A 24,467-nucleotide genomic window follows, 5' to 3' on the forward strand; every position below is an offset into this window, starting at 1 on the left:
GTGTCGTGTGTGTGTGTCAGTCAATGTGATAGAGAGATGCGATTCAACAAAGACAGTCTAAAGAAGAATTTATTATATGATTAATTTGACAAACAGCTGTTAAATAAGGAAATTAAACTTGAATACCAGCATTAGAGCAGGAGCATGAGGGCAAGTTTGTCACCGAAGTGTTTATTAGAATGTGGAACAGATTTTGTGAGTTGAACAGGGTTAGTCAGAGATTAACCATAAAGATGAAAAATAGATGTATAATTTCCTAAAGCCGTTTTACGACAGATTGTACACGACATTACTCACTGTCAGCATCTTTGAAATGCCGTTTGTCGCAAACCCCATAGATGCCGTCAATCCTAGTGAGATACAATCATCTTCCTTCACTCCCTCCCACCCCAAAAAAAAGCACCATATAATCAGTTGTAAAAGTGTGTTTAGGGCTTTTTATGACCGTCCCCCTCATGCTAAACATTACATAAAATGTACAGTTAAAGTCAAAGTCAGGGGTCTAAAATAAGTCAAATAGTGTGTTATATTATGCAGCATGTTTTTGGCCAAAGAGGATAACATTTCACCATTTTTTTCTGTACAAACTAATGAATGAAAACTAAGGCCTACTGGGTGGATCACACCACATACAGCATTACTATAGAGAACCAGTTCTCTTGTGCATCATACAGAAGGGTCACTCTCAGAAACTCATCACAAAGCTACGGAAACTAGGGTGAAGAAAATGTTTATACAGGTATTCCAAAGAGCTCACACCATTCATGCTTTCATACCAACAGCTTCGTCCGACTTCTACCACCAACGGCTGAAGCGATAACAGCGTAATAAACAATCTGTCCTGAAGAACACCGTTGTAAATATTCTTGGGCATCCAACAAAGAAATGGAGAACTCGAAAAAGAAGCACTTACGGGTACTTGCGTTACTTTCACTGCAAAGCACAGAAGATGAAGTCATTTAAAGTTTGCGCACACCAGTCAAGAGTTTTAAGACATGCTAAAAGCTAAAAAATAGGAGAACCTTAAGAAGCTTTAAAGCAAATAGAAGGCTTCAAAAAAAATAAAATAAAAAATTGACATGTTCACTTGCATCTCAAGGCAAAAAAAGCACAACTCGTGGTGTCGGAAATGCCCTCATACATTCACGTGAACACAACGTGCTGGGATTAAATCTGTACACTTGTGATTAGGAGTGGTTTGATCTGTACGGCGTTGGGATAAAACATGAGGTAGCTGATTCATTTGTACTTGTTTGACTGGACACATCCAAATCTTTTTAGCTCTGCATCTTCCATTTCAACAAAACAGGAGCACATTCAGGCTGTGGACAACTTTAACACAGCCACGCTCATCGTTTAAATTAAAGCTGAGCTATGCAGAAGGAGCCACCAAGAAGATTGTCATTCTCAGCTTGAAGGTTTCAGGAAATGCCAGATACCAGAGAAAGTGGAGGATTTCCAATCAAATGCTGATGTTGGGTTGAAAGCTAATTCGCATAAAGCAAACTTTGGGTATGGGGTGAACAAAAACTCTTATTTTAACACTTACACCTGCATAGTTTATTCTCTTCCCAAAGCATTTTCTCACAAAAGCTTCTGTTACATAATGAAGATTTTTTTTTAACAAATGGGTTAAAATATAAACAATAAAAACAAATGTGCAATATTTTATTCTACAATTTATCCAGAGCTAAAAGCCACCGTTTTAACAACACAAAATATAAGTCAAGAAAAATAATAATAATATTAATGAGTCCCTGGGTGGGGCTTCTGAAGCCATAACTGAAGGGTGGTTTTTAGATGAGAGGTACCCCATGTGATATGTGGAAAATGCCAGCACACCCTCAAGCTACCTAAATGTGCTGAGTGGAGCCAGAAAGCACCAATGAACAATAGCCACCTAATAAAATAGACAGACGGGTTCATTGAAAATTCTCTTTTTAGAGGACTCATAAGGGGGGGAGAAGGGGGGGAAAGTAAAAAGCCATTTTCCTCCAAGCTCAGACAGTGGAGTGACATGGAGTCAACAGAGAGCATGAAGTTAGTGCGAGAGTGAGGCTGGTGACTCCTGGCAGCCCTGTGACACACCACTAACCTGCACGTGAAAGTTCAAGCTGCGGTAATTTCCAAACCAAGTCCATTTTTTTCCTAACATAACTTGTTGAATCATACATATTTATCATAGAACTTTCTAGGTTATATAAAAAGTTTTATTTTAAATTTCACCTAAAGCAAACAACCAATGCAGATGTCATTTTTTGAAGGTTGTTTAATTGTCTGTTATACCATGTGGCCAATCTGGGGTGGGCATACAGGTTTTCCTCTTCTTTCTCTTGAAAAGCGGATTTAACTCAGTGAGAAGACGATGGCCAGGAAAACTCCTATTTGCTGAAATCTGTGATGACAGCCTCCATGCGAAGGTGTAGACAGCAAACAGGTGAGTTTTTACATCCAGAACACAGTTCCTAAGCAGCCGGACGGCTCAGCTCAGCGGGGTCATTGCCAGCTTTAGGTGTCCATGCTCCATGTGGCCATCTGCCCCATCCCATCCCCAGTGCACTAAGTGCACACACTGGAGGTCAATCTTCCAGCAGATCTCTGTCCAGATCCATGAATGGTTCATCGATGTAGCTCGCTATGGCACACAGAGAAGTCCTGTCTGAACCCAGCAGCACTGATACAGTCTCCTTCCAGTAGCTGAATGGGATACAGGAGCTCTGAAAAAGGGAAAACCAAGATGAATAAGAACAAAAAAAAACAAAAAACAAAACCCCACAGCTAAAAGGTATCCCAGCTATAGCTATAATAATAGTTATAATTAGTTATTCAAGTAGCCTTTTACATAAAAAGAGTAAAAACCAGTAAAAGGACTTTTACTGGTTTGTATGAACAGATAAATAGAATAGAATAGAATAGAATAGAATTCAACTTTATTGTCATTGCACATGCACAGGTACAGGGCAACGAAATGCAGTTTGCATCCATCCAGAAGTGCTTTAGTGATATAGATATATTACAATATATATTAGCAATAATATAGATATGTAAGTATATTACAGAAATGGGTCTATTATGGTGTGTTATAATGTACACGGTATGAAGTATGTTGTGAATATTCTATAACTATAGGTAAGTACAGGCTGTAGTGAGAAATAGGTTAAATCAGAATAGGTTAGCTAGATGTCTCTTGGATCAATGTTAACACTTACAGATGAGTGTTCAAAAATAATAATACTTAAAAATAAATAAAATAAATAATAGTCTTGTTATAATGCCACTAATTGCCACGAGAACAGACTTAAGACTTGTTTATCTAGGCTAAAAGTTTTCCCTAATTTTGTGTTTTGATAACTGAGATTCAAAGAGATTCAAAAATAGAAATAGAGGTAATCAATGATGCTGAGATCTGGTGACTAACACCACAAATCATAATTGGCATCGTTTAAACATGAAACCACTGAAAATGCAAAACACCCTACACAACACCGCAGAGCTTCAAAAATCACCTTGTTGTAGGGTCAAACGTTTGGATCGGCACTATTCTCCTGATGCAAGCATTAAATCATTTTGAACTTATGAAATTAGTTCTTTCATAATAAGCTCTGCCCCCCCCCCAAAAAACCCATCTCTCTACACCAAAGAATTACAAAAAGTGCATACATCTCTGTAATGAGGGCTTATGCGCTAATATCCTTTACTCTGTCACTACATGACCTGATCAAACTGTCCACCACTAATTAAATGTTTCCCTTCCAAATTAAACCAATGGCAAAGCATCAAATGCCAACTAAAATCTCTGACCCCATTTATAGAAGTATTTCCCACAGGAAGCACTTCTTGTGTTAAGCAGTGTCTGTGTACCCTATACGTTTATAGTGTTTAAATTTGATGGGTACTGAAGACTACAGTAAGTTGGTATGTGTCAAAGTCATTAACCTGTGGCAGTCAACAGTGTAATTAGGTTGGACAGTGCAAATCTAATGGAAAATTGTAGCAGCCAAGTTGGAGACATCTGCCACTTGGTGGCAGCAGAGCAAGCAAAACAAACACATTGACATCACCTTGTAAAACTGTTATGCTGACAGTGAGTGGGACATTAAGAAACATCTTTACATGTTCTTTTACAAATGAAAGAAAATGGCTTCAGAAAACAGTAAGAAGTCTGGGTTTTACAGAATTCCTGTGATAGAACTTTTAGATTGTTTTACTTTGAGCTCAATGACCATTTTGCTATTTTGTAAAGTTATTTCCAAACATCTGTTTGTCACATTGTTGCTTGTGAAAGGAGCTGAGCCCTCCATCTCCCTCCCATCAAAGCAAAATCTGTTGCACCATCTTCAGCATTAAGTCCCACTAATGAGTAAATGTTGCTCATAGAGTTGATAATTTCATAGGGCAGTCAAATATTTTAGATCTACTTACATAATCAATGTTTAAACAGCCATGTGAAAATTAAAGGGGGAAAAAGCCCTCTTCTGAGACAACGCTACAGCAAAAGTAAACACTTCGGTTTTGGTATAACTTAGTCCCAGCATGTGTATTTTTTTCATATTAAATAATATAAAAAGAATTTTATATTTGTTTACCTCCAATTAATTAATCACAGTTTGAGTGGAGAACACAAAGAGCACATACATTTTCTTCTTTTACTCTAGTTTTATTTAACCCCTGATGGGCAGGTGGATTTAACAGGGATTCCTGACTGGTGGTGGCTACTGCTGCAGATGATATGTGGCACTTAAACATTCAGCAGAAAGAAACTATTTTTTAGAAGGGCAGGTTTTTAGTTGTGGTGGTGTGGCGTGGGTATTTCAGTTCTTGTATGGAAAGTCCCTGACTTACAGAAGTTCTTCACAAAAATGAAAGACAATATCTAATCTGAAAGAACTTCTATGCGTCTCTACAATTTACAAGTGCTGCAGCACAGCAATCAAAGTCTTGGTTTTATCACTGTGCTTGCAAACGTTTCTACTGTGGAATGTTTTGAAGGTGTAACACAAATGCCACTTAATATAAGTGAAGAGATCATTGCTTCCTGCCTGTGATGTTGGACCTGGTTGAGTGTTTGTACGTTCAGCTACTCACATTCTCCAGACAAGTGCTGTCTTTGTCCTTATTGAGGTAGTGGCGCTGCCAGAATCGCAGTAGGTTGTGAAAGTTGTTAAGCAGGCAGCCCGGGTACTTCTCAGCATACTCCTTCTCACGAAGGGCGTTGAGGTAGAAGGGCAGTTTAGCCTTTCTTCTGGCCAACATCAAAATCACCAAACTGGTGTTTAAACAGCTGACATTCTCCTGTAGAGAAACAGACCTCAGTTATAATTAAAAAATGTTAAATGCCAAATGTCTCTGAACTGACTTACAGTTTACTTTTAAACAGACTTTTTTGCTAAATAATCACCATGATCTTCTATGAAAACATGTGGCAAGGTGTAAATGAACCCAGACCTGTGTGAGTGTCTGTACATTGATGATGTTGACCAGTCGGAAAAGGAACGACAGCCTGTTCTCAACTCTGGCCATGTACGATAGCAAGCAGCACTCAGAAAGTACCTCCACCACTGGGAAACAACAAAGAACACAAAACATGTTTGTAAAGTGGAGGGAAAAAAAACAACGTAATAAATCAAATAAATGTATCAATGTACTCTCACTTCTGGCGCACATTGTTTCATCAGCTATCAATTCCACTTCAAACTCTTTGCTTTCTTTTAGATTTTGTCAGCAATCATTAATTTTATGTATTCTTTAAGCACATTAAAGTCCCAAAGATAAAAAACAAAACAAAAAGAAAAAATAAATAAAAGAAAATGCTCATATTAAGTTCTGCCTTAAATATTCTATAAACACCAGTTTACAACCATCAAATTTCCATTTACCTTTGACATCTTCAGTCTGGCTCTCAAAGCGGTCCAATGAAAGAACGATACAGCGTACTAGCATGTTTGAATCCACGAGGGAGCTGTTGATCTGTGTTAAAAACATCTGAAACTAAAAAAGAAAAGAAAAAACCATTAGCAACAATGCAGTAAGATCTTTTTCAGCCAGTATATATATTCTTAATAAATACTAGGATCTATCATCATACCTTTTCTGGAGTGTTGACATATTTGTTGAATCTCTTGAAAGCATCAATGTTGAACTTCATGAGCTCACCAAGCAGATCGAAGTAACTCTGAAGGACATCGCGAGATGTACAACCACTGTCTATGATGCAGAACAGGATGTGCTGTCGAGGAATGAAAATGGAAAGTGAACACCGATTCACTAAAGAAGAAGAAAGATCTCTGTACATGGGTGGTAACATTTATCTTACTTCTAGTAGGCCCCTCTTCAGAAGGAACATTTGGTCTGCATAGGATGTGGCACCTCTGAGGAAACTTTCCACTGCCCTTGCCTGCCAGAATCTATATATAAACACCCAAGAGAAACAATCAGCTAAAGCAAACTACACAGAGAAACCCTGAGCAGTCATTTAAATGGCACAATCTCTGATTCTCCAATATGTGCATGTCAGACTTTTAAAGAGATGGCTGACTATATAATCTGCATTATCTCCGTCTTTGGCCTACATGACACTTACCTGAAAGACGAGTCTGGAGGCTCCCTCTTCATGACAGTCAGGAGACGTGTGAGGAGGCCCTTCTTCCCATCACACACGAGGCTTCTATCTGTATTGACAAGAGCTTCCACCTCTGGGATATTAGCCTTCATGGAAATGGCACTCAGTTCATTCAACTCCTGGCTATTTAGAAGGAGGTACTTGTTCCTGAAAGATAGGGAACATATTGAAAAGGTAAATCAACATTTGATATTTCATTTAAGGTTAAAAGTAAAAAAATAAAAAAAACGCTGCTTACTCGTGATGATCACTGAAACTCTGAAGTAATCGCAAGAATTGGATTTTGAAGGATATCTCCTGTGTGACAGGAATAAAGAGTGTTCACCCTCCATATTTTAAAAAGTGATATGTAATTGTAATGATGAGTTTAGGACTACTGAATTGAAATTTCATACTGGACTACAGTCACAGTTCTCATTCTGGCCATGCACAACGTGATTCGAAACTGTATATTTCCTCCAGATGAGCTTGTCGAACAGGTTGTTGAGCCCTGGGATGAGACGAAACTCAGCCAGCATCTTGTGAACCTGAGAGGAGTTACGGGGGGGGAAAAAACAATTTAACTCTGTTCAGACAAAAAATTCAAGCTCAGCTCTAATGGTGGGGAAGAGTACCTGATTCCTTTGACGGCCCATCAGAAGAACACAGAGCACATACAGTACTTCTACTTTATACATAATCTCATGGACAATCTTCATGGACTGGGGCAGTCGATGTCTCAGAGGGCTGGTAGCCAGAGAACTCTCATCTGACGACTCTGTAGGTGAGGAGAGAAAAAAAACAACAGAAAAACAAAAAAAAACATGTCCAAATGTATTATTAAAAGTTCACGGGAATGCAACCATGAGTTAGCAGTATCATAAATGCCTTTTTTCTCACCTGTACTGCTTTGCTCAGGTTCCTCAGTGGCCATCTGCATGAGAGCATCCAGTACCAGAGCATTATCCAGCCATGTGTACCAGTCCTCCAGCTCCTGCAGGAAGTTAGCACCTGTGGCTTCAGATACCTTTCTAGTGGCCAATTTACAAAGCCGCTCAATGAATCCTGGGATGCTCAGCAGGGTTACTGTTGGAAAAAAAAAAAGGCCTGTTAGTTCAGTTTAATGACATTTCTTGTTACAAGTGTCAGAAACAGGGTAAACAAACGCAGTCAAATGCACTCTTGCTATTGTACAAAATAAATGACACAGCCAATAAATCTTTGAACTCTGAAGACAACCTACCCTGGTTGACCTCTGCACGTGAAGGACTTGCATTGCGTTTTTGCTGTGCATTTTTGGCCAACAGGGTGTGCTTGTCATCATTTCCCACATCAGGTTCTGAGATTGTGACAGAAAGGATGCGACAGAAGTTGGCTAGCTGTTGCTGGTCAAAGCTTTGGACCAGACCCGACAGGTTAGGGATGCCCTCTAACTGGATCATCTCCTGAAAGGTGTGACCAGATGTAAAACATCAAATGTGAACAGAATGCAGACATTGCAACACTTTCAAAAGTAACTTTTGAGACAGACCCCGACTAAATTTGATTTGACCCAGCAGATATATGTATAAATGCTACATGCCAGTTTACGCGTAAGACCTGAAAATATTTACTTCTTTTGTATTTACAAAACTGACAAATGATCAGAATAATACATACTAACTAGGCTAACTGTGACTTATACATTTTCATGGACCAAAGGTTTATCTGTCATAATTAGTAAAAAGATTAAGGAAAGCTGCTAAGTGAAGTGAGAGAGATGTCTAAACCATCAGGAGCACACAGAATAAAATTAAATCAGTCGCATTTTATAATCTCCACAGTGCTCTGACAGATAGTTGGCTTAGTTATGGATAATTAAGTAACTGGAGTTTTTGCCAGAGTCCACCCTGTACTGGTCGCCAGTCTGTCGCATGGCTAACACATGATTATAATCCATTGCTTAAAATCCTTTTTAAATAGTTGAGTAACTATGCATTAAAGTGAAGTCAAGAGATCCATAAATACATTTACCCCCTACTGTCACTTAATCCAAGTAGAACTCTTTACTTTGACACACCTTTTTTACTCCAAGAATATCTTCAATAAGAGTAGCAGTCTGCAGAAAGGTCTTCTTGTTTGTCATCAAGGTGAAGAGAAACAGAACAAAGTCATCCCTAGCAGCCAGACTCTTTGTGACGCCCTCCGTCTATGAATTTAAACAAGGAATTTTACACGGTCATTAAATTATGCAAAAATGATTCTGCATCAAGGCAAACAACTGGAAGGGAAAATATGATATGTGCGGCATATTTTATATGAAAAATATGTAACATGGTACTTACACATATGCAACAGTTGTACAGAACACTAAGGCAGTCTTTGACCAGGTCATCATTCACTGTTGTAACAGAAGCACAAATATTAATCTGACTGTTTCAGGATTATAGGAAAAAAACTAAGAACTAAAACGCAGAAATGCGGACAGATGTTATGGCAGTCCTACTTACTTTTAGGTTTCTTCTTCTGCATAGTTAGTGTAGGTCTCATCAGGATTTCCACTAGAAGCTTTATGAACACAGACAAATGAGAAAACCATTTTATTTCTCCAGTATCTCAGGAGGAGTTGAGCTATACATGAGAGTTTATTCTTCAGAAATAACAGCTTCAGTCCAATAACACCACAAGAATGTAAGACTTACATCAACTCCACCAAAGAGGTCAAAAGTGTACGTGTTGGGGAAGGTGGATTCCTGAGCGGTCTTCCTGTCCTCTGTGACAAAGGACATGGCCTCCACAGACAGCTGGGATAATAATAACTGCCAAAAAAACAGTGGTCACATTACTATTTTCCCCACCAGTTTTCAAAGTAAAACACTAAGCAAAAAAAAAGAAAAAAAAGAAGCTAAAACCAGTCATTTCACTGCCTCCTTTGATGGACTAGTGCTATGTGGATACCTTAAGAAAGGTGTGGGCATGGGAGAGGTCACTGTTGGGATGGCTGCTCTCATAGAGCTTCTGCAGCAGAGTAGGGATGCCATTCCACTTGGCACGTTTATCTCTCTCCTGAAGCAGGCCTCCTGGGAGCTACAACACATAAAGAGGCAACATGAGCCCTTTTCAAACATGCACTGCAGTCCTGAACTAGATACTACTTAGAGGAGCAGTATATGAGACTGCAAATGTCAGAATCAATCCAATTAGCACTAAACAGACTTTATCCCACCAGCTCCCTAGTTTCAAGTCTGTAATGTTTGATTAAGTCAATCTGTGAATAGCACAGGTAATTGTTTTGAGAATTCACCACAAGTATATGCTGTCCTGCACATTCTGCTCGGAAACCACAATACTACATAGTACTTTCAGTAGTGAAAAATCAGTCTGACATTTACTGTCCGCTATGTGAGAAGGTCTTCTCATACTTTATTCTAAACTGTATGACGTTTTTGTGAAATCAGCTATACATAGTAAAAATATACAATTTTCTTTTAGACCTTTAAATAAAATTACATCGTTAATAAACATAAAAGCAGCGTGACATTGACTATAACACATACTCATAAAATATGTGTGTTGTCAGTCAAATAAATAATAAAATTCTCATTCCAATAGGTTTGCAACTTTCAAAGAAAGAAACATTTTATGAGTACAGCAAGGTAGTAAGCCTTCTTTTAAATGAAACTAAAAAAGCCACACCTTTGATCATACCATAGACTACAAAAGCTAACATGCCCCAACAGAGTTTCTATTTAAACCTTATGAAATCTAAAGTCATAGAGACCTTAAGATCAGAGTCATTGCCTCCCTTGATCACAGGAAACACATATTTATTGTGACATATAAACTTCCTGGAAGAAAAGAACATCTACACAAAAACATTATTGACCAAGTTAAAAATATGCGAAAGAAAGTGTAAATATGCATGTTTTTAAATGTTGTTACCAGAAAACGTCTCACTGAGAAAGAATGAAATAAAAAGTTGAGATAAAAAAAAAAGCATATTTATGCATGACAAACTGACTTTATTACAATGTGTGATATCTTAACTCTGTTTACTCTGGGCAGGTACTGGTTGTGAAAACAGCAAACAAGCCCAGTCTTCCTACTGTCACTTTCACATGAAATGATTTGACCAATTCTTAATATTGCCCCCTTTTTTTATATTAAAGATGATGAAATGAAAAAAAAAAAAAAAAAAAAACTCAGAGTAATCAATCAAGGCCTAAGAACCTTTCAGGCAATTTTAAACAAAATGATCTGTAACAAAATTTAATGGGTAATTGTTTTGGCCATGCTCCACCAACTTTGCTGAAATTGGGCAAAAAGCTGAAGAATGATCAAATAATTAGCTTTAATTCATGTCTCAGAGGCAGTTCAACCTAAAACACCAAGTGGACTGCTCTGACAACTGAAGGCTCAAACCACAGCACATGACATACCCTCCTTAAAATCTGTTCATGTGTCAGCAGAACTGGCAGGACTCCTGTGTTTTCCCAAATTACAGCAATTCATAACATTCCCTGGACGGCCTAAGAAAACTTGTTTAAAGTCGACGTGTTCAGGGTTATCGGGGGCGTTAACAGATAACGCTGGAAATACCTTGCGTTATTAGAACCTCTACTTAAGAACAAAGCTTCTTTGGAAACGTCATTACGCAGTACGCTAGCTGGAAATGTGACAGTCACGCCACTAACATATGCATTGAAAACAAAAAAGGTGTTAATGGGTTTAATCAGCTTTACAATTTGACGGCTTTTTTTAGGATGAAACGGGCAATATCATAATAGATATGCATGAGTTGAACGTGTGGAAACACCCGGAGAGCTGCGACATTCGTATGCACGAAGATACGTGAAAATCTAAACAGTTGGCGTAAGCTGTCGCTAGCATTAAATCAAAAACCAACCCTTCACACTTAGAAATATCGTGTAAATGGCACAAAAATAAACCTGCGAACGTTAACATACCTTAACAGCTGTTGTGGCGTACCCATTTATGGAAACGATAGTTATTGTGGTTAGTGCTGTTACGTAATCACCTGAGCTATTCTGCTGGCTTAGCTAGTTAGCTGTCGCTAGCTCCTTCACTACCATTAGCAAATCTTACTGTCGTTTATACCAAGATTACAGTATTTAGAAAATAAAGTGAGGGGCGCTGTAGAAATATTTACATTATTATAGTCAACGGCCATAAGAACAGTCCGAAGACAACCGACTTTAAAATGTTTTATATCGTACAAAACCTGGCCTCCAATGCTAAGCTAATGTAAAGCTAACAACAAAAGAGCCACTTCAACGGAGCTTTTCTCATACACTTGTAGCAGTGACAGCGTCATTTGGATTGTCAGCGAGCAAAAACATGTTTCCTGGCAATAGGTTGTATCATAGTTTAAAATTGCCAAAGAAAAATCACACCCCGTTATGTTTAGCCTGTTAGTCAAGCCCGAGCTGACAGGAGCGACTACAGCTCCAGCTAGGTCTCTCGGACAACGTCTTCCTTTCAGGCTCGATTCCAAGCGCAAGTCCCTGGTCTCAGTCGATCAACTTTCGAGTGGTTTAACAGTCAAAACAAATGTCGTTTCTCCCACCTGTGTTCCTCGACTGAAGCCCTGGCCGGTGATTTTAGTGGCCGTGAACTTCGTGATGATATTGCTACTGTAGTTTCTTCGTTTTCCTCTCGTACAAGGGGACTCGCACCCCAGAAGCGTCGCCATTATTTCTTCTTCCTGAACTGAACTGTTTGGGCAGGAAGTGAAAGGCTTTGATGAATTATTTGAGGTAATTAAGCGGCATCTGCTGGCAGAGAAGCAGACTCTACGAGCTTGTGCGTTTGGTAATTACGTTCTTATACATATATACCGCGATATATAAACAAATTAAAAAATAATAATTAAAAAGAAATTCAGGCCTGCCATTAATTATTTTTGCGTTCTTATATTTTTTATATATTGCACACAAGCGTAGGCGTTATTGGCGGCGGCTGAATTCTACGGACACCTGAACTACCTTGAACTTACGTTAATTAATCTTAAACGTACGTACTTAAAAGATGAGTTGTTGCAGTGCAAGCTCGGTACAAGTATTCGTTTCACAGTAGTTTCGTGTTTTTGCGGCAATGGTAACCAGCACGACTAAAAAAACATAAGTCATTCATCGGTTTGTGCAGCTTGTTTTCAAAACTCGAAAACTGCAAAACGAATGGAAAAGTGTTGAGGATATTGTGTGCTGATAGCAAGTGTATCGTGAATTCAGTGATCCGCTTCGGCACCCAGAGAAAGTGTTTCTCTTGCTTTGCCTCTGCAGTCTAACACGGATGTCTTTGCACTTTTAAAGCTGTGGCTACATGTCTCTATGAGTGTACTATACGTGTGTGGCTATGCATGTGTCAGTACAAGAGCATGTTTTTCATTTTTTTATGGAATAGCATAGCAAATGGACTTTAGCATGTTCCCCTCGAAGTTGTTTGGTTATTTCACAGAATCTGCACATGTGTTACATAAATTATATATTTTTATTGGATTCCAATGACACAACCATGATAACAATCATATTCCAATAATATTAACACATAATATGACATTCAACCTGCAAGTACACATTAGTTTATAAATTAAAAGATACATTCAATGTTTCGGAGCCAAATGAGAACACATTTCTCAAAGCTCCTCTGTATGCCTCTTTGGACACACATCCACAAAAGCAGTCCTCCAGCTCATATAGTTTGCAGTACTGCATATCTCCACACAGCGTAGTGTCTCAGCCCTCTCGCTATTCCAGGGCAGTCTCTAAAGACTGCACTTGGGCGTGTAGACGGCCTCTTCCAGTGGGATCCCCAAGCCGCAGCCGATGAATTACAGAGTCTCACTCTGCAGTCTTTCCTCAAGTGTCCCAGCAGCTGTTTTCGCCGGCCTCGGTCATTTGGAGGTAGGAGTAAATAGCCTCCCTGAGCCCCTCGCTCACCAGAGAGTGATCTGACACTGTCCTCTTCCTCTTTAAGATCACCGATCTGGAGGGGACAAAGAAGAATTTGAGACTTCAGTGAGGAAAGTGATGTGGTAACTGAATCCGTTGGAGACTGCCGTTTCAACCTGCACATCCTGCTCTACATTTGCAGGCTCCACACATTCACAACTGGCACGTACCCACTGTAACCACAGGCCTATCTGTTGGCATGTCTGCCGGTGTTGTTTACACACTCTTCACACCAGTTTATTCAGTACATTACTGCAGTGCTGAATCATTATCTTTCTAACAGACTGTCAACATAAACGGAAAAGGCAGATCTTGATGCTAATCTAGGAAAGACAGCGCTGAAAAATGAGTCACAGAGTGACATCTTATGGAAGACATCAGTACAAGTAAATCTAGAGCGAGCCACACCTGCTGATTTCCTTCCATTTGATGGTGGGCCTCCTGGTCGTTATTGGAATAGGCCGGGCCTCTTCAGCATTGTCTAAACCCTGGATGAAGCAAGGCATTGCCAGCCGACAGCACAATCCATCTGCGGTCTCTGCAAAAGAAGGCAACATTTTAGCATCGATCTTTTCAAGGGCTTTAGTGTTAAAGCAAAATAGTCTCAACATTAATACGAACCTGAATAGTGTTCCACCATGCAATGCAGGGTGGAGAAAGTCAGGCTTGGAGATATGTAGACCCATCCATTCGGGAGGGTAGAAATGCGGTAGTGCTTCACACAGTCCTGGTGCGAAGAGCTGGTTCTCCTCAGGATAGATAGCGAGTAGGAATCTAAATAAAGAAATAACACACAGATGCAGGAATTAATAAAATATGCCAGTCTTAGTTGTTAACCATAGTTCCAGTTGTTTCTGAAGCAAACTAAATATTTCTACTGAGCTTTACAGTATAGTCTGTAAATAGCTGTGCCTTCAGTAGAAATAGAAATAGCAGTTTAAGGGCGATTTTGCTTAAGGAAATTATTATACTGGATTCAATGTCTGATGATGAATACTCCATAAATAAATAAATTCATATACATGAACAATAACAATCCTTTATACATACTTAATAAGTGTAACAAGCCATCACCACTTTTAGAAGTACAGAAGAAATGAAAATGAAAATAACTGGGTAGGAAATACTCCTCCCCAGCAAAGCTAGGCTAAGGGGAAATGCAACTTCAAATGAAGAAATTTCAGGGTTCCTAGCATGACGTTGGCCTCGGACTGAATGGTAATGATAAATCTAACAATTAACAAAGGGGGAATAAAAAACAAAAAACAATAAAAACCTCTAACCTCTGCTTGTCTCTGACTCTCGAATCAAGAAGGCTCCATTCTGGTTATTAGGACGCATGAGCAGCTCCACTGCTTTGTACCTGCTGATGCCTTTGAACAGCCACCTGCATAATAATAATTAAAAAAATGCACATTCAGAACAGTAAGATGAGAGGACAATGTCATATTTTACTGTTAGGAAAAATCCAGTGGAACAACATCAGAGCACATTCACCACTGGAGGAGGACTGAAACTGCAGGAGGGAGGAGCTGATCATGTCACCGAAAAAGAAAAGCTCTGTTCCAAACATTTGTCTCCACTGAGGTAAAAGTTCACCTACACAGGGACCCCTCCCACCTCTCAGGGAACTCCCCGTCTCCCCTTTCATTTCAACTCCTCCGACTTTTGTCACGCACAGAAAAATGTGACAAATCTGCTAACGCGGTCCTTGTGTCTGTACCTGTCAGTAACTCTGGCCGTGTACTCGATAGGGACGTAGCTCTCCCGGCCTGTCGTTGTGGATCTCACCATTATGAAGTCCCCGTCACTGTGAGTTAAAATAAATACAGAAATAAATAAATGACACTCATCACTAATTGTAGCTGAACATTAAAACTGAAACATTAAGAGCAGTAATACATACTCTGATGTCATGGTCAGTCTTTCCCCAATGCACATGGTCAGTTGTGTTTCTCCAAATGATGGGTAATCAACAAGAGACACAATCACGGTTTCTGGGCTCTCTGCACAGATAGAAAGGAAGAGATATTTGATTTTAATCTTGCCTTTGGCTAATTATACATACATATATATATATATATATATATATATATACATACATACACACACATATTTCTGTCCTGGGATTAAACCTACCCATTGACTCATCTGGGTTTTCAAAGACTGTCAGGTTGGATTGGCATCTGGTGAGGCAGGTCCCCATTGTCTGTGGTTTTCTTGCTAATTTGAAATGTCTACTGCTGCTAGGGGGGGAAAAATATAGTGTTATTATGAAATCGCCTTTAGTAGCACAAATTCATAATTGAACTGCAAATGTAGTTCATGCATTGGCATTGTGGTATCTGTAAAGCTACTTAGAGGTGCAGGATATTTTTTTAGGACATCTGAATCCGGGCAACAAAACCAGAATACAGGAAGGCGCCTAACCACAACAAGAGGTATGATATCCTGTGTTAAATTTCCAATGCAATACTTATGTGAGAACTATGGTCAGTTTCTCAAATGCAAAGTGAGATGAGATTTTACTTCTGCGGTAGCAGCAAGGCAGGAACATATTTCAAACTAAAACACCGTAACTAACCACTCCATTTCTTTGCAGTGCATGATCATCACTCAGTGACAAAAATTCAAAGGAAATTTAAGCATAATTTCCTCGTTGTGAAAGTGAAGTCCTGGAACAAAAGGGGGGAAAGAAAAGCATATTCTCACCTTTTTCAATTCTTGGATGAAAAATGTCCCTCCAGAAAATATATTCCGCTCAATTAGTTAGACTCCTTTCACGATAACAAATCAAATCCAAGTCTTCCCAGTGAAAAATGTTCTTCGGCCTTCAGCACATCCAATGTTGCTTGGGCAACGTGTAGTACATGTATAAGCTCAAGTTCCTACTCAGGCACGCTGCTCATTCAGTGTGTTCCTTGCTCTGATCAGTTACCACGAAGACTGCTGTGTTTGCGCAGCTGTTTATCGCGTGGGCTCACTGAAGAGAGGAAGCTTCCTGCCTGGCTTTTATACATGCGGCTTAACTGCAACTTCCTGTGACGCTCAACAGTGACATAAACTACCTCAAGTTGATTTCTCTGATGCAGGCTGTTTTGAAGAGGCACCAATTGTGCGCTTGTTTATGGAATGAATGTGTACGTCAGTGAAATTTGTCATCCCCATGTACATGAACCCTGTGGCGCATTGTGGGTTGAAGAGGTGTCATCAGTTTACAGTGACAGTTAATGTAAAATAAGCTTATACTGGACAAACTATCTGAATTTCTGTATTTTGAAATGTGCGGAAAAGGGAAAACCGTGGAGATGTTTTCGCTCTTTACATTATTATCCATCATGTTAAGATTCCAGTTGTTGCTGTGAGATAAAAGACAAACTTCTGCAGAATCAGGCGGTTCCACTGCCAACCCACACGTGCCATGATTTCTCATCCATCCACCACAGTGACAATGCAGAAACAGCCCACCAGTGGGGTCCTGCTCTTTTATACATGTAAGTGTGAAAAGGTGAAAGGCAATCCAGATTATTATTTTTTTTAAATTGTCACGAATTCTGTAACTGTGTAGCTCTACTGCTTATGAAACCATGAGAGGGTAGGAAAGAAAAGCATGTCTCTGTTGAAAAAACACAAACCAAACCAGTCGTTCTTGGAAATATTAATAAAACCAAGATAAAACTGTCATATCTCCTTGTTCTGTGTCTTAATCAGATGTACTCTGAGCTGCTTCAGACGCAAATGAGCAAGTGTACCCTGCACGGAAACAATACAGCAAGAACAGATCAGATTGGTGCTGAATCACCAGAACAGCCTGTTAGCACAGATGGAAAGAACTTTGTGCTCTTTTAAAAAAAAAAAAATATCTGAGATTAACTCATTCCAAACCACTGATGTACATCTTTCTCAAATAGAAACTGAAAAAGGGTCACTAAATAGTGCATATTTCCTGTGTTTTAGTCAACTCGTGTAAAAAAAAAAATAATGCAATGATCAGCCCGCCTCAGCTTCTCCGAGTACAACCTCAGTAAATGCACCACAGATGTCGACAAAAACAGGGCATTCGTCATAATGGGGTTTATGCATGTCATCACATTATATTCTATGCAAAAATGCTTGGAAAGCTCCATCAAGTAAGGGCAATTAATAATTAGCAACAGAGCTCCCACAATCATTACAGTAAGCACGTCCTCAGTGTGTGTTATGATTAGCATATTAACACTATTTTCCCATTCTGCTTTGTTTTCAGAAATCATCATCTTATTTACAGAGCAGCTGATCATTGTTTTTGTAACATGTGCTAAATATAGACCACCTCGTCTGTGACAGCAGAAGTTATCTCTCAGAAACAAAATAAGAAACAAGAGCGGTTGGAAACTCACTCACCACAGCCACCGCACTTTTCCACTAACGGGAGAGCCGATGTATGAGAACGCTCTGCTCGCAGACGCGCTCTTTCTGTCATTCATTCGATTAGGTTGCACGCTTGTTCACAAGCCGTTGGTTTAGCAGAATTATTGGTAAAAGCACTGACAAATAAAAACAAGACACGTTCTCGTATCTTTATTCAGTAGTAATATAAATGAGCTAACCAGCAGACAGTGAGACGCACCACATGGCCCCTGATGGAAGGGACTCATACTTTTCACATCAGATCCCACTTGTTGAAGGTTGTTAAAACAACAATGAATATACTAGTCAACTGAACAACATCAAAAAAAGGGGAAAAAAAGCAAATTAAAAAAACATCAACACAAAGCAGAAGGGAAAATGAAATGCTGGGTTGAGTTAAAAAACCAAACAAAGTCAAATTACTTGAAGTGAAACACAACTGAAAGTTCAAGAGCAGCTCTACATTTAACTTAGCTGGACTTACAGTGTGCTACAGTATGCAATGCTACTTGCACGCATCATCCACATCACTTTCTATGCAGCTTTATTTCTGCAAATACTAAGTGATCTCCTGCTGTGCGTTGTATCTAATTTGCATTGCAGCTAGTTTGACAATAAAGACACACAATCATGATTTACAATCGATGTTAGGAGTTAAAAAAAAACCCAGTTACTTTGATTTCTACACTGTGTGAAGACATTTGAAACAACGACAATGTGAAAAAAAATAAATACAGGACTGGACAGCTGAGTCATATGGTCAATCATATGGTTTTTGAATATACAACACATCTGAATGGAGTTATGGTTTCTGATAGGAATGTGAGTTTGACAGTGTATTTAATACAATATTTTATAATATGGATCTGTTAATATATTTATTACATCCTCCTTTCTAATCACATAGATCATTATAGATCTTCCTAGCATTGAGCTGCTTAGGATGAGAGAGAGAGAAAGTTAGAGAGACGTGGAGAAGGGACATAAGTTACTATGGGAGAGTGCGAGGTGGGGGCGGATTGGGGGCTTAGCAGGAGACCTCCATGGTCTGGGGCCCGGCCTTGCTGTCCAGGCTCCCGGTGGTGCCGCCCTCCAGCAGGCTGTTGATGTTGCTGCGGCTGCGACTGTTGTCCATGGAGGTGATGCTGGAAGAGGAGGTGGTGCGTGAGCGAGCCAAGCGAGTCATTCCTGCTGAAGGTACTGAAAGAGAAACGCGCGTTAATATTCCACTCACACGGCCCACAGACTCGGTGCAGCGTGGGAATGCAGATACCGTGACACATCAGCAACAACAACAACAACAACAACAACAGGAAACAAGTGCTTAGCATGCAAACTGCTCTCATAAATGGAGACTAATCAAATCAAATAATCCACAAATGTGCTAACAGTAAGTACAGCAGCAGCACACCGCATTTGCAATCCAATGGAACTGACAGGAAGCAACAGCGGCAGCTCATGCAGTAAACTAGGACACTCGGGGCATGCTGAGTGGGAGTGAGGTGAATGTCATCAGAGTATGCAAAGGGTGCAGTATGCTGACTGTATCCACAACCCAGAGCTGCTGTTCCAAATATTAAACAGTGCTCTCTCGAGAACTTCGTGCATACATTGACATTCATCCACTGTACTGTTATGAGGCCACTGAGTTCAAAGCCTCGTCATCTGGCAGCTACTTAAAAACCTGGTACCTGATTCGTTGCTCAGGTGACTGAGAAGAACGTAGGGAACTTCAGGCAATGATTAAAGAGGGAAAGAAAGGAGAAAGGGAGACATGTTGAAAAGCAAGCTCTTCGTGGTGCTTTGCCACACCTCTGTGTATTTCGCAGCAATTTTTGTAGACAAATAGCTGTCATTTGTTTGCTAGCAACAGCAGGTAAGAAATGAAGACATGCATGCAAGTTATACCGTACACTTGAGTTCCTGAACTTTCTGGCCGTTTCCCTTTGCATTTCACACTGTGGCAATGTGTTAATGAGGGAAAACCAGCTTTCAGAAACATGCTGAGGTGTTAAGATTTTTTTTCCACACTTTCACTGAATGAAAACACTCTTTTTAATCTGCTCTAATCCTGCAGTGGCATTTACTCAACAGGAGCACTTGGTGGCCTTTAAGGTAAAACCCAGGCTCTGGCACACTAGATACATATAGCTGCCCTCCTACAGTGAATGGCCCGGGAAAGAGAGAATGCAAAATAGAGTTGGTGTTACAGAATGACACACATAGACAGCGATCATCTGTGCAGCTGGTAAAAGCAAAACTACATTCATCTGTCCATCGATCAGAGTCTTGGTTGGTGCATAGCAAGCCTGTAGGGTCTTCTAGAGATGTGTTTGTGGCTTTTCTGCTTTTTATGTTTTTATTTTGTTTTTTTAACAAATGAATGACTGTAAAGCCTGAAGGCCTGTTTAACCATGCACATTGAGTCTCTATTGACAAACACTGCATCATTAAACAGTTCAGATAGAAAAGAAAACACACCAGGCAAAAAAAAAAAAAAAGGGCAATTTTTAACGCCCACTCTGAACTGAACAGGAAGAAAATTGCTGTTCAGCTCACAGAATGTGATCGTCATTTCTAGAAGCACTAACACCTCACCTACTGAGGCTGGTGGGTGCCACAGACTGCAAAAAGCAGAGAGGAAATGGTGTTAGCATCCATTGAGCCACGTGGACTGCCTCTCCGTGAGCAGGGTGACAAAAAATAAATAAAAAAAAGCAAAACCTTTCTTTTCACGCTCTGCAGGCCAATGTCCGAGGGGGGGGGAGAGGAGGTTAGCAACAGCTCGCTGACTGCATTGAAAACAAGTCTCAATTAAGTAACTTTTGTCATTGCACTCACGTCAACAGGAAATTCAGTGGAGCGCCTGGGCCACAAACACGTCAGTTCAAACAGGTATTAGTCTGTAAACAATTCTTGGACACTGACTACTAGCAAGCCAGTTTAAACCAGTTTAGAGTTAGATCTGTTTACCCTTCAGGCACATACAAAAAAACCCCAAAACAAAACAAAAAAACAAGAGCATCTTCACTTACTGTAGCCCATGCCCTGGACAAAGTACTTGAATGCCTCAGCAAGTTTTCCTGGCTGCAAGAGAAAAAAAAGTTAGAAGATCGTGTTGCTCCAAGAAAAGAGCAAGATGACGTTCACGTCTCTCGATAATTTAAAAACAAACAAACAGACAAAAAAACCCACCTGCACAACCTGGGGCAAGCCTCCACAATCAGCCATCTGAGAGGACATTATCAGTCTCATCAATAAATCACATTTATAAATATGAATATCATCTCATATGTCAGAAATTGCAGTGCAGAAGCATCACCTTTAGCAATGTAGTCTTGGTAGGATTTAACCTGGAATTGCACTCCACCTGCAACATCAAAGACAGGCAAACACTGAGTGATGAAGAACTGCTGCTTGTTGGCATAACAAATCCTTCCCCAAGCTTCTTAGCGCACTGAGATGATGGATTGTAAGCACCACCGGCACCACTCACCACGGCCTCCACAGCAGGTGACGTGTCACCGACCACCAGCAAAGCAGGGCAACTGGAATAAATGAGGAGTGGATATTCTCAAATCACGCCATGCACTCACAGCCCAATGTGTATATTTGTGTCATCTTGATCTCATAGACTTACGTTAGTGTGTTGACCGTGTCCTCATTCAGACCCACTATGGGCCTCTCGATCTCAAGGTCTCGACGGCTGGTGCAAGGGGAAAAAATGAGAACGTGTTAGAGAAGCTGAAAAGGACGTTATCTCGTTAGACCTCTGTGCTTTGCATTTTTTGTGCTTGTATATTTAGGCTTTACTCCACAGCAATTAACTGTCTTTGTTAATAAAAGTTCTCATAAATGTAATGAATAAGCAAAAATACAGGCAACTGCAAAAGCTAATATTAAATGTGTCCTGTTATGTTCATTACCAACTCTGTATTTTTATTCTTAGACACGGCTGAAGCAGCTGCGAATGACTCATAATTCAAAATAATCCTTATTTATCTTATAGTGGGCCTTTTTCCTTCCCTCCCAGCCAGAGCTACGTGCCTGTCTTTATCAGGGATCTAAGCTATGAAAACGCAACTGTAACAATATATAGCAGAAAACTGAAAATACAAGTTAATATATAGTGTATAATAACCATGAACTGTTTCATACTATTGGTAGGAGCCACAGAAGAGGGCCAGGTTGTCCTGGTTGATGTCTTGGGCGATGTGGAGGCGGTAGGTCTGAATCAGCTCCTGGTTGTCTGTAAGCTCATCCTGAGAACGGATTAATAAACCGAGAGCGTGATCGACATGGCACAATCTACTAGTTTCTATACAGTAACTGAGAGGACACAGATAAAATAATTAGCAAATGTCTGAGAAAAAAGTGTCGAGGGAAATTTGAAAAGAAAGCCTCCAGAGGTTCAGCTGCTGTTTCACAGCTTCAATGAGAAAAGGTCAGGAGAACTACATAGCAATAAGTCAGACTCACAGTGCTGAAGTGGTGAGCCATGACGATATCCACCAAGTTACTGGTCCATCCAGAAAGCTGCACACAAGAGAAAGACGAGCCGCGGTAAGATACTAACAAGATCTGATTTATTTCTGGAGAGTGGACTAATTAGAAGTAAATAAACTGACATAGCAATCTTCAAATTTTATGATTGTGAAGTGATCTACTGCTACTATAAATGCACAGTCCCTAGATTCACTGGTATATCTATGTCAGCTGGTATACCTGCATTTTAAAACTCTTGAGTGCTATAAACTTCGTAAATGGAAGAAATTGCTCAGGACTTTTCCTCTTTGCCATGTTTCAGACTTTAATAACAGCTCATAAAAGTGTGATGTTTTAAATGTATATGGCAGAAACGACACATCATATTATTATCACAGTAAAAGAATGTCTTCCTCATACAACCTTGTTGAATATTCACAGCGAGAGCACCATAGTAAACACAGTGTTTGTTCTTTAAGCCAAGAGGGGTGAGCTTTTATAGAATTTTTAACTAGGTAGTTGACTAGTATTGACTAGTCTTCAGAAGGCAGCATTTTCTCTTTTCATATATGATGAAAATCCTGGTCATCGATGAGGCGGAAATACTGACCTTTGAAGCAGCCCAGTCAATCCAGCCTTCAGCACACGGGTCGACATTAATGAGTACCAGCCCCTCCACGAGGGACGGGTTGTTCAGCTGTGAAAGTAAAGATGCACGAGGATGAGAGCTTTTTAACAAAAATGTCTCCCTGTGTTTTGTTTTGTTTATTAATTTCTTTATCATTTTTAAATCATATTGTAGTTTAATCTGAGCATCTGAACAAGGGAATGTTCTCCCAGGAGCTACATCCTCACAACAACAAGTTGGTAACATTTTGATGATGTTGCGTGTCCTCTAAAGAAGCAAAAACATGATTAAAAGTGAAGCATTTCTGTTCTGTTAAATGATGATGGAGTCACAAACCACTTCTAAATCAAGGGGTGCAGCTTTAGAACTTCCTGTAGACAAAAAGAGAGTATCTGGGGAAATCTAAGATCCAATGAGAGGGTGGCGGCTGCTGCTTCATCAACACGATGCTAATGCAGCACGGCAGCATCTGCTGCAAATCCATCATGGGAAAACATTTTGCTCAAAGCCAGTTAAAGCAAGCAATGCGTTTCAGAATCAATTTTTCCTCATTAATTCTAAATAAGAAAAGACTGTCCACGGAGAGCCCAACTCTACAATTCCTCATTTCCACACCTTCCCCTTTTACCATCCTCTCTTTTTATCATTCATTTTTTAGAGCTCCCTCACTGCTCTATGTCACTTCTAGATCTTTCTGCTAGCTTGTGCTTATTTTAGCTGCACTGTACCGAATGCAGAAACAAAGCAGTAGCAATGGAGAGAGAGATATTTAACCAAGGTGATTCATCACCTGGGGAATGGCAGCATATCTAGCAGACTGTAGAGGAACCTGATGCCCTGTGTGGGCTTGATGGGAGGCTTTAAAGTTCAGTGTGACAAACTGTGTGGTCTGAAAACCTTTAATTATTACAGGCGAGACAGAGAATCACACAAATAAAGACATCAAGGGCAAGGAAGAACAGAAATATAAGGATGGGTGAGTCTACACGCTGTGGTCCTGCTGTGGACTTACCGCAAAGCGGGTGAGGATATACGCTCCTGCTCCCACGCCGATGCCGATCACGCTGTTCACCCTATAAAGAAACTGCTCGTTAGTGTGTGGCTGAAGATGAATAATTCATTTATGGCAAAATCATCTTATCAATAATTAGCTATCAGCCAGGGGACACTCACTTCAACTGAGTCAACACAGAGGGCAGCATTTCGGCCAACTCATCCATGGTTGGATAGCGATACCTGGGCACGAGCGACACATGTGAGTCCACGCGAGCAGTAAGGAAAATGCTACCTTCAAGTTCATTCATAAGTTTAAATACTTCAGGAACAGACTGGATGATGACTGCACTTCAATTAGAAAATGAACCAACAGCTCACTTTCCTTTCTATGCACACAAATTGATTGGAACTCTCTCAACAG

At 40.0% G+C, this 24,467-nt stretch overlaps 3 protein-coding genes across 6 annotated transcripts in view; all 3 read right to left on the reverse strand.

Annotated features, from left to right (window-relative positions):
* Window positions 1-51: 51 nt before the first annotated feature.
* trpc4apa (transient receptor potential cation channel, subfamily C, member 4 associated protein a) lies at window positions 52-12,329 on the reverse strand. The gene is made up of 18 exons (XM_085273188.1): window positions 12,165-12,329; window positions 9,536-9,664; window positions 9,280-9,396; window positions 9,088-9,145; window positions 8,923-8,978; window positions 8,658-8,786; window positions 7,842-8,043; window positions 7,499-7,684; window positions 7,234-7,376; window positions 7,015-7,146; window positions 6,858-6,916; window positions 6,581-6,766; window positions 6,314-6,404; window positions 6,086-6,226; window positions 5,877-5,988; window positions 5,446-5,558; window positions 5,086-5,292; window positions 52-2,717 (listed from the first exon to the last, which is right to left on the reverse strand). The coding sequence occupies exons 1-18, from the start codon at window positions 12,288-12,290 to the stop codon at window positions 2,580-2,582; spliced, it is 2,325 nt and encodes a 774-aa protein (XP_085129314.1). The 5' UTR covers window positions 12,291-12,329; the 3' UTR covers window positions 52-2,579.
* A 739-nt stretch (window positions 12,330-13,068) lies between these two features.
* Window positions 13,069-16,561, reverse strand: sla2a (Src like adaptor 2a). 2 transcript variants are annotated; one of them, XM_085273194.1, is made up of 8 exons: window positions 16,261-16,561; window positions 15,688-15,791; window positions 15,455-15,554; window positions 15,272-15,358; window positions 14,832-14,935; window positions 14,170-14,322; window positions 13,957-14,086; window positions 13,069-13,582 (listed from the first exon to the last, which is right to left on the reverse strand). In XM_085273194.1, the coding sequence occupies exons 2-8, from the start codon at window positions 15,752-15,754 to the stop codon at window positions 13,456-13,458; spliced, it is 768 nt and encodes a 255-aa protein (XP_085129320.1). In that variant the 5' UTR covers window positions 15,755-15,791; window positions 16,261-16,561; the 3' UTR covers window positions 13,069-13,455. The 2 variants fall into 2 exon arrangements, with proteins under 2 accessions (XP_085129320.1, XP_085129319.1); XM_085273193.1 differs by having other exon boundaries at window positions 15,688-15,794.
* A 1,532-nt stretch (window positions 16,562-18,093) lies between these two features.
* Window positions 18,094-24,467, reverse strand: part of ndrg3a (ndrg family member 3a) — a 32,721-nt gene continuing 26,347 nt past the window's right edge. For 2 of the 3 annotated variants that reach the window (XM_085273189.1, XM_085273191.1), the window contains 12 exons: window positions 24,224-24,286; window positions 24,063-24,123; window positions 23,033-23,119; window positions 22,417-22,473; window positions 22,096-22,199; window positions 21,578-21,643; window positions 21,434-21,485; window positions 21,260-21,307; window positions 21,133-21,168; window positions 20,973-21,024; window positions 19,629-19,667; window positions 18,094-19,137 (listed from right to left, as the gene is read on the reverse strand). In XM_085273189.1, the coding sequence (XP_085129315.1) occupies window positions 18,965-19,137; window positions 19,629-19,667; window positions 20,973-21,024; window positions 21,133-21,168; window positions 21,260-21,307; window positions 21,434-21,485; window positions 21,578-21,643; window positions 22,096-22,199; window positions 22,417-22,473; window positions 23,033-23,119; window positions 24,063-24,123; window positions 24,224-24,286 (838 nt within the window). In that variant the 3' untranslated portion in view covers window positions 18,094-18,964. The remainder of the gene's footprint in view (window positions 19,138-19,628; window positions 19,668-20,972; window positions 21,025-21,132; window positions 21,169-21,259; window positions 21,308-21,433; window positions 21,486-21,577; window positions 21,644-22,095; window positions 22,200-22,416; window positions 22,474-23,032; window positions 23,120-24,062; window positions 24,124-24,223; window positions 24,287-24,467) is intronic. The other variant, XM_085273190.1, reaches the window with a different exon arrangement.

This window comes from Mchenga conophoros, linkage group LG5 (genome assembly GCF_057382185.1).
Source record: "Mchenga conophoros isolate Kocher_MC1m ecotype Shallow Benthic linkage group LG5, M_conophoros_male_GT1.1, whole genome shotgun sequence".
NCBI lineage: Eukaryota > Metazoa > Chordata > Actinopteri > Cichliformes > Cichlidae > Mchenga > Mchenga conophoros.

What these genes read in the sequence shown, in the direction of transcription:
- trpc4apa (XM_085273188.1), bottom strand. Translation starts at nt 12,290, where the DNA reads ATGGCGACGCTTCTGGGGTGCGAGTCCCCTTGTACGAGAGGAAAACGA. An exon ending in ACCTCTTTGGTGGAGTTGAT is followed by an intron (nt 9,146 to 9,279) that starts GTAAGTCTTACA and finishes GTGTTCATAAAG; the next exon opens with CTTCTAGTGGAAATCCTGAT. An exon ending in ATATTCTTGGAGTAAAAAAG is followed by an intron (nt 8,044 to 8,657) that starts GTGTGTCAAAGT and finishes CACACCTTTCAG; the next exon opens with GAGATGATCCAGTTAGAGGG.
- sla2a (XM_085273194.1), bottom strand. Translation starts at nt 15,754, where the DNA reads ATGGGGACCTGCCTCACCAGATGCCAATCCAACCTGACAGTCTTTGAA. An exon ending in CATGGTGGAACACTATTCAG is followed by an intron (nt 14,087 to 14,169) that starts GTTCGTATTAAT and finishes CTTCTTTTGCAG; the next exon opens with AGACCGCAGATGGATTGTGC. An exon ending in AAATGGAAGGAAATCAGCAG is followed by an intron (nt 13,583 to 13,956) that starts GTGTGGCTCGCT and finishes TGTCCCCTCCAG; the next exon opens with ATCGGTGATCTTAAAGAGGA.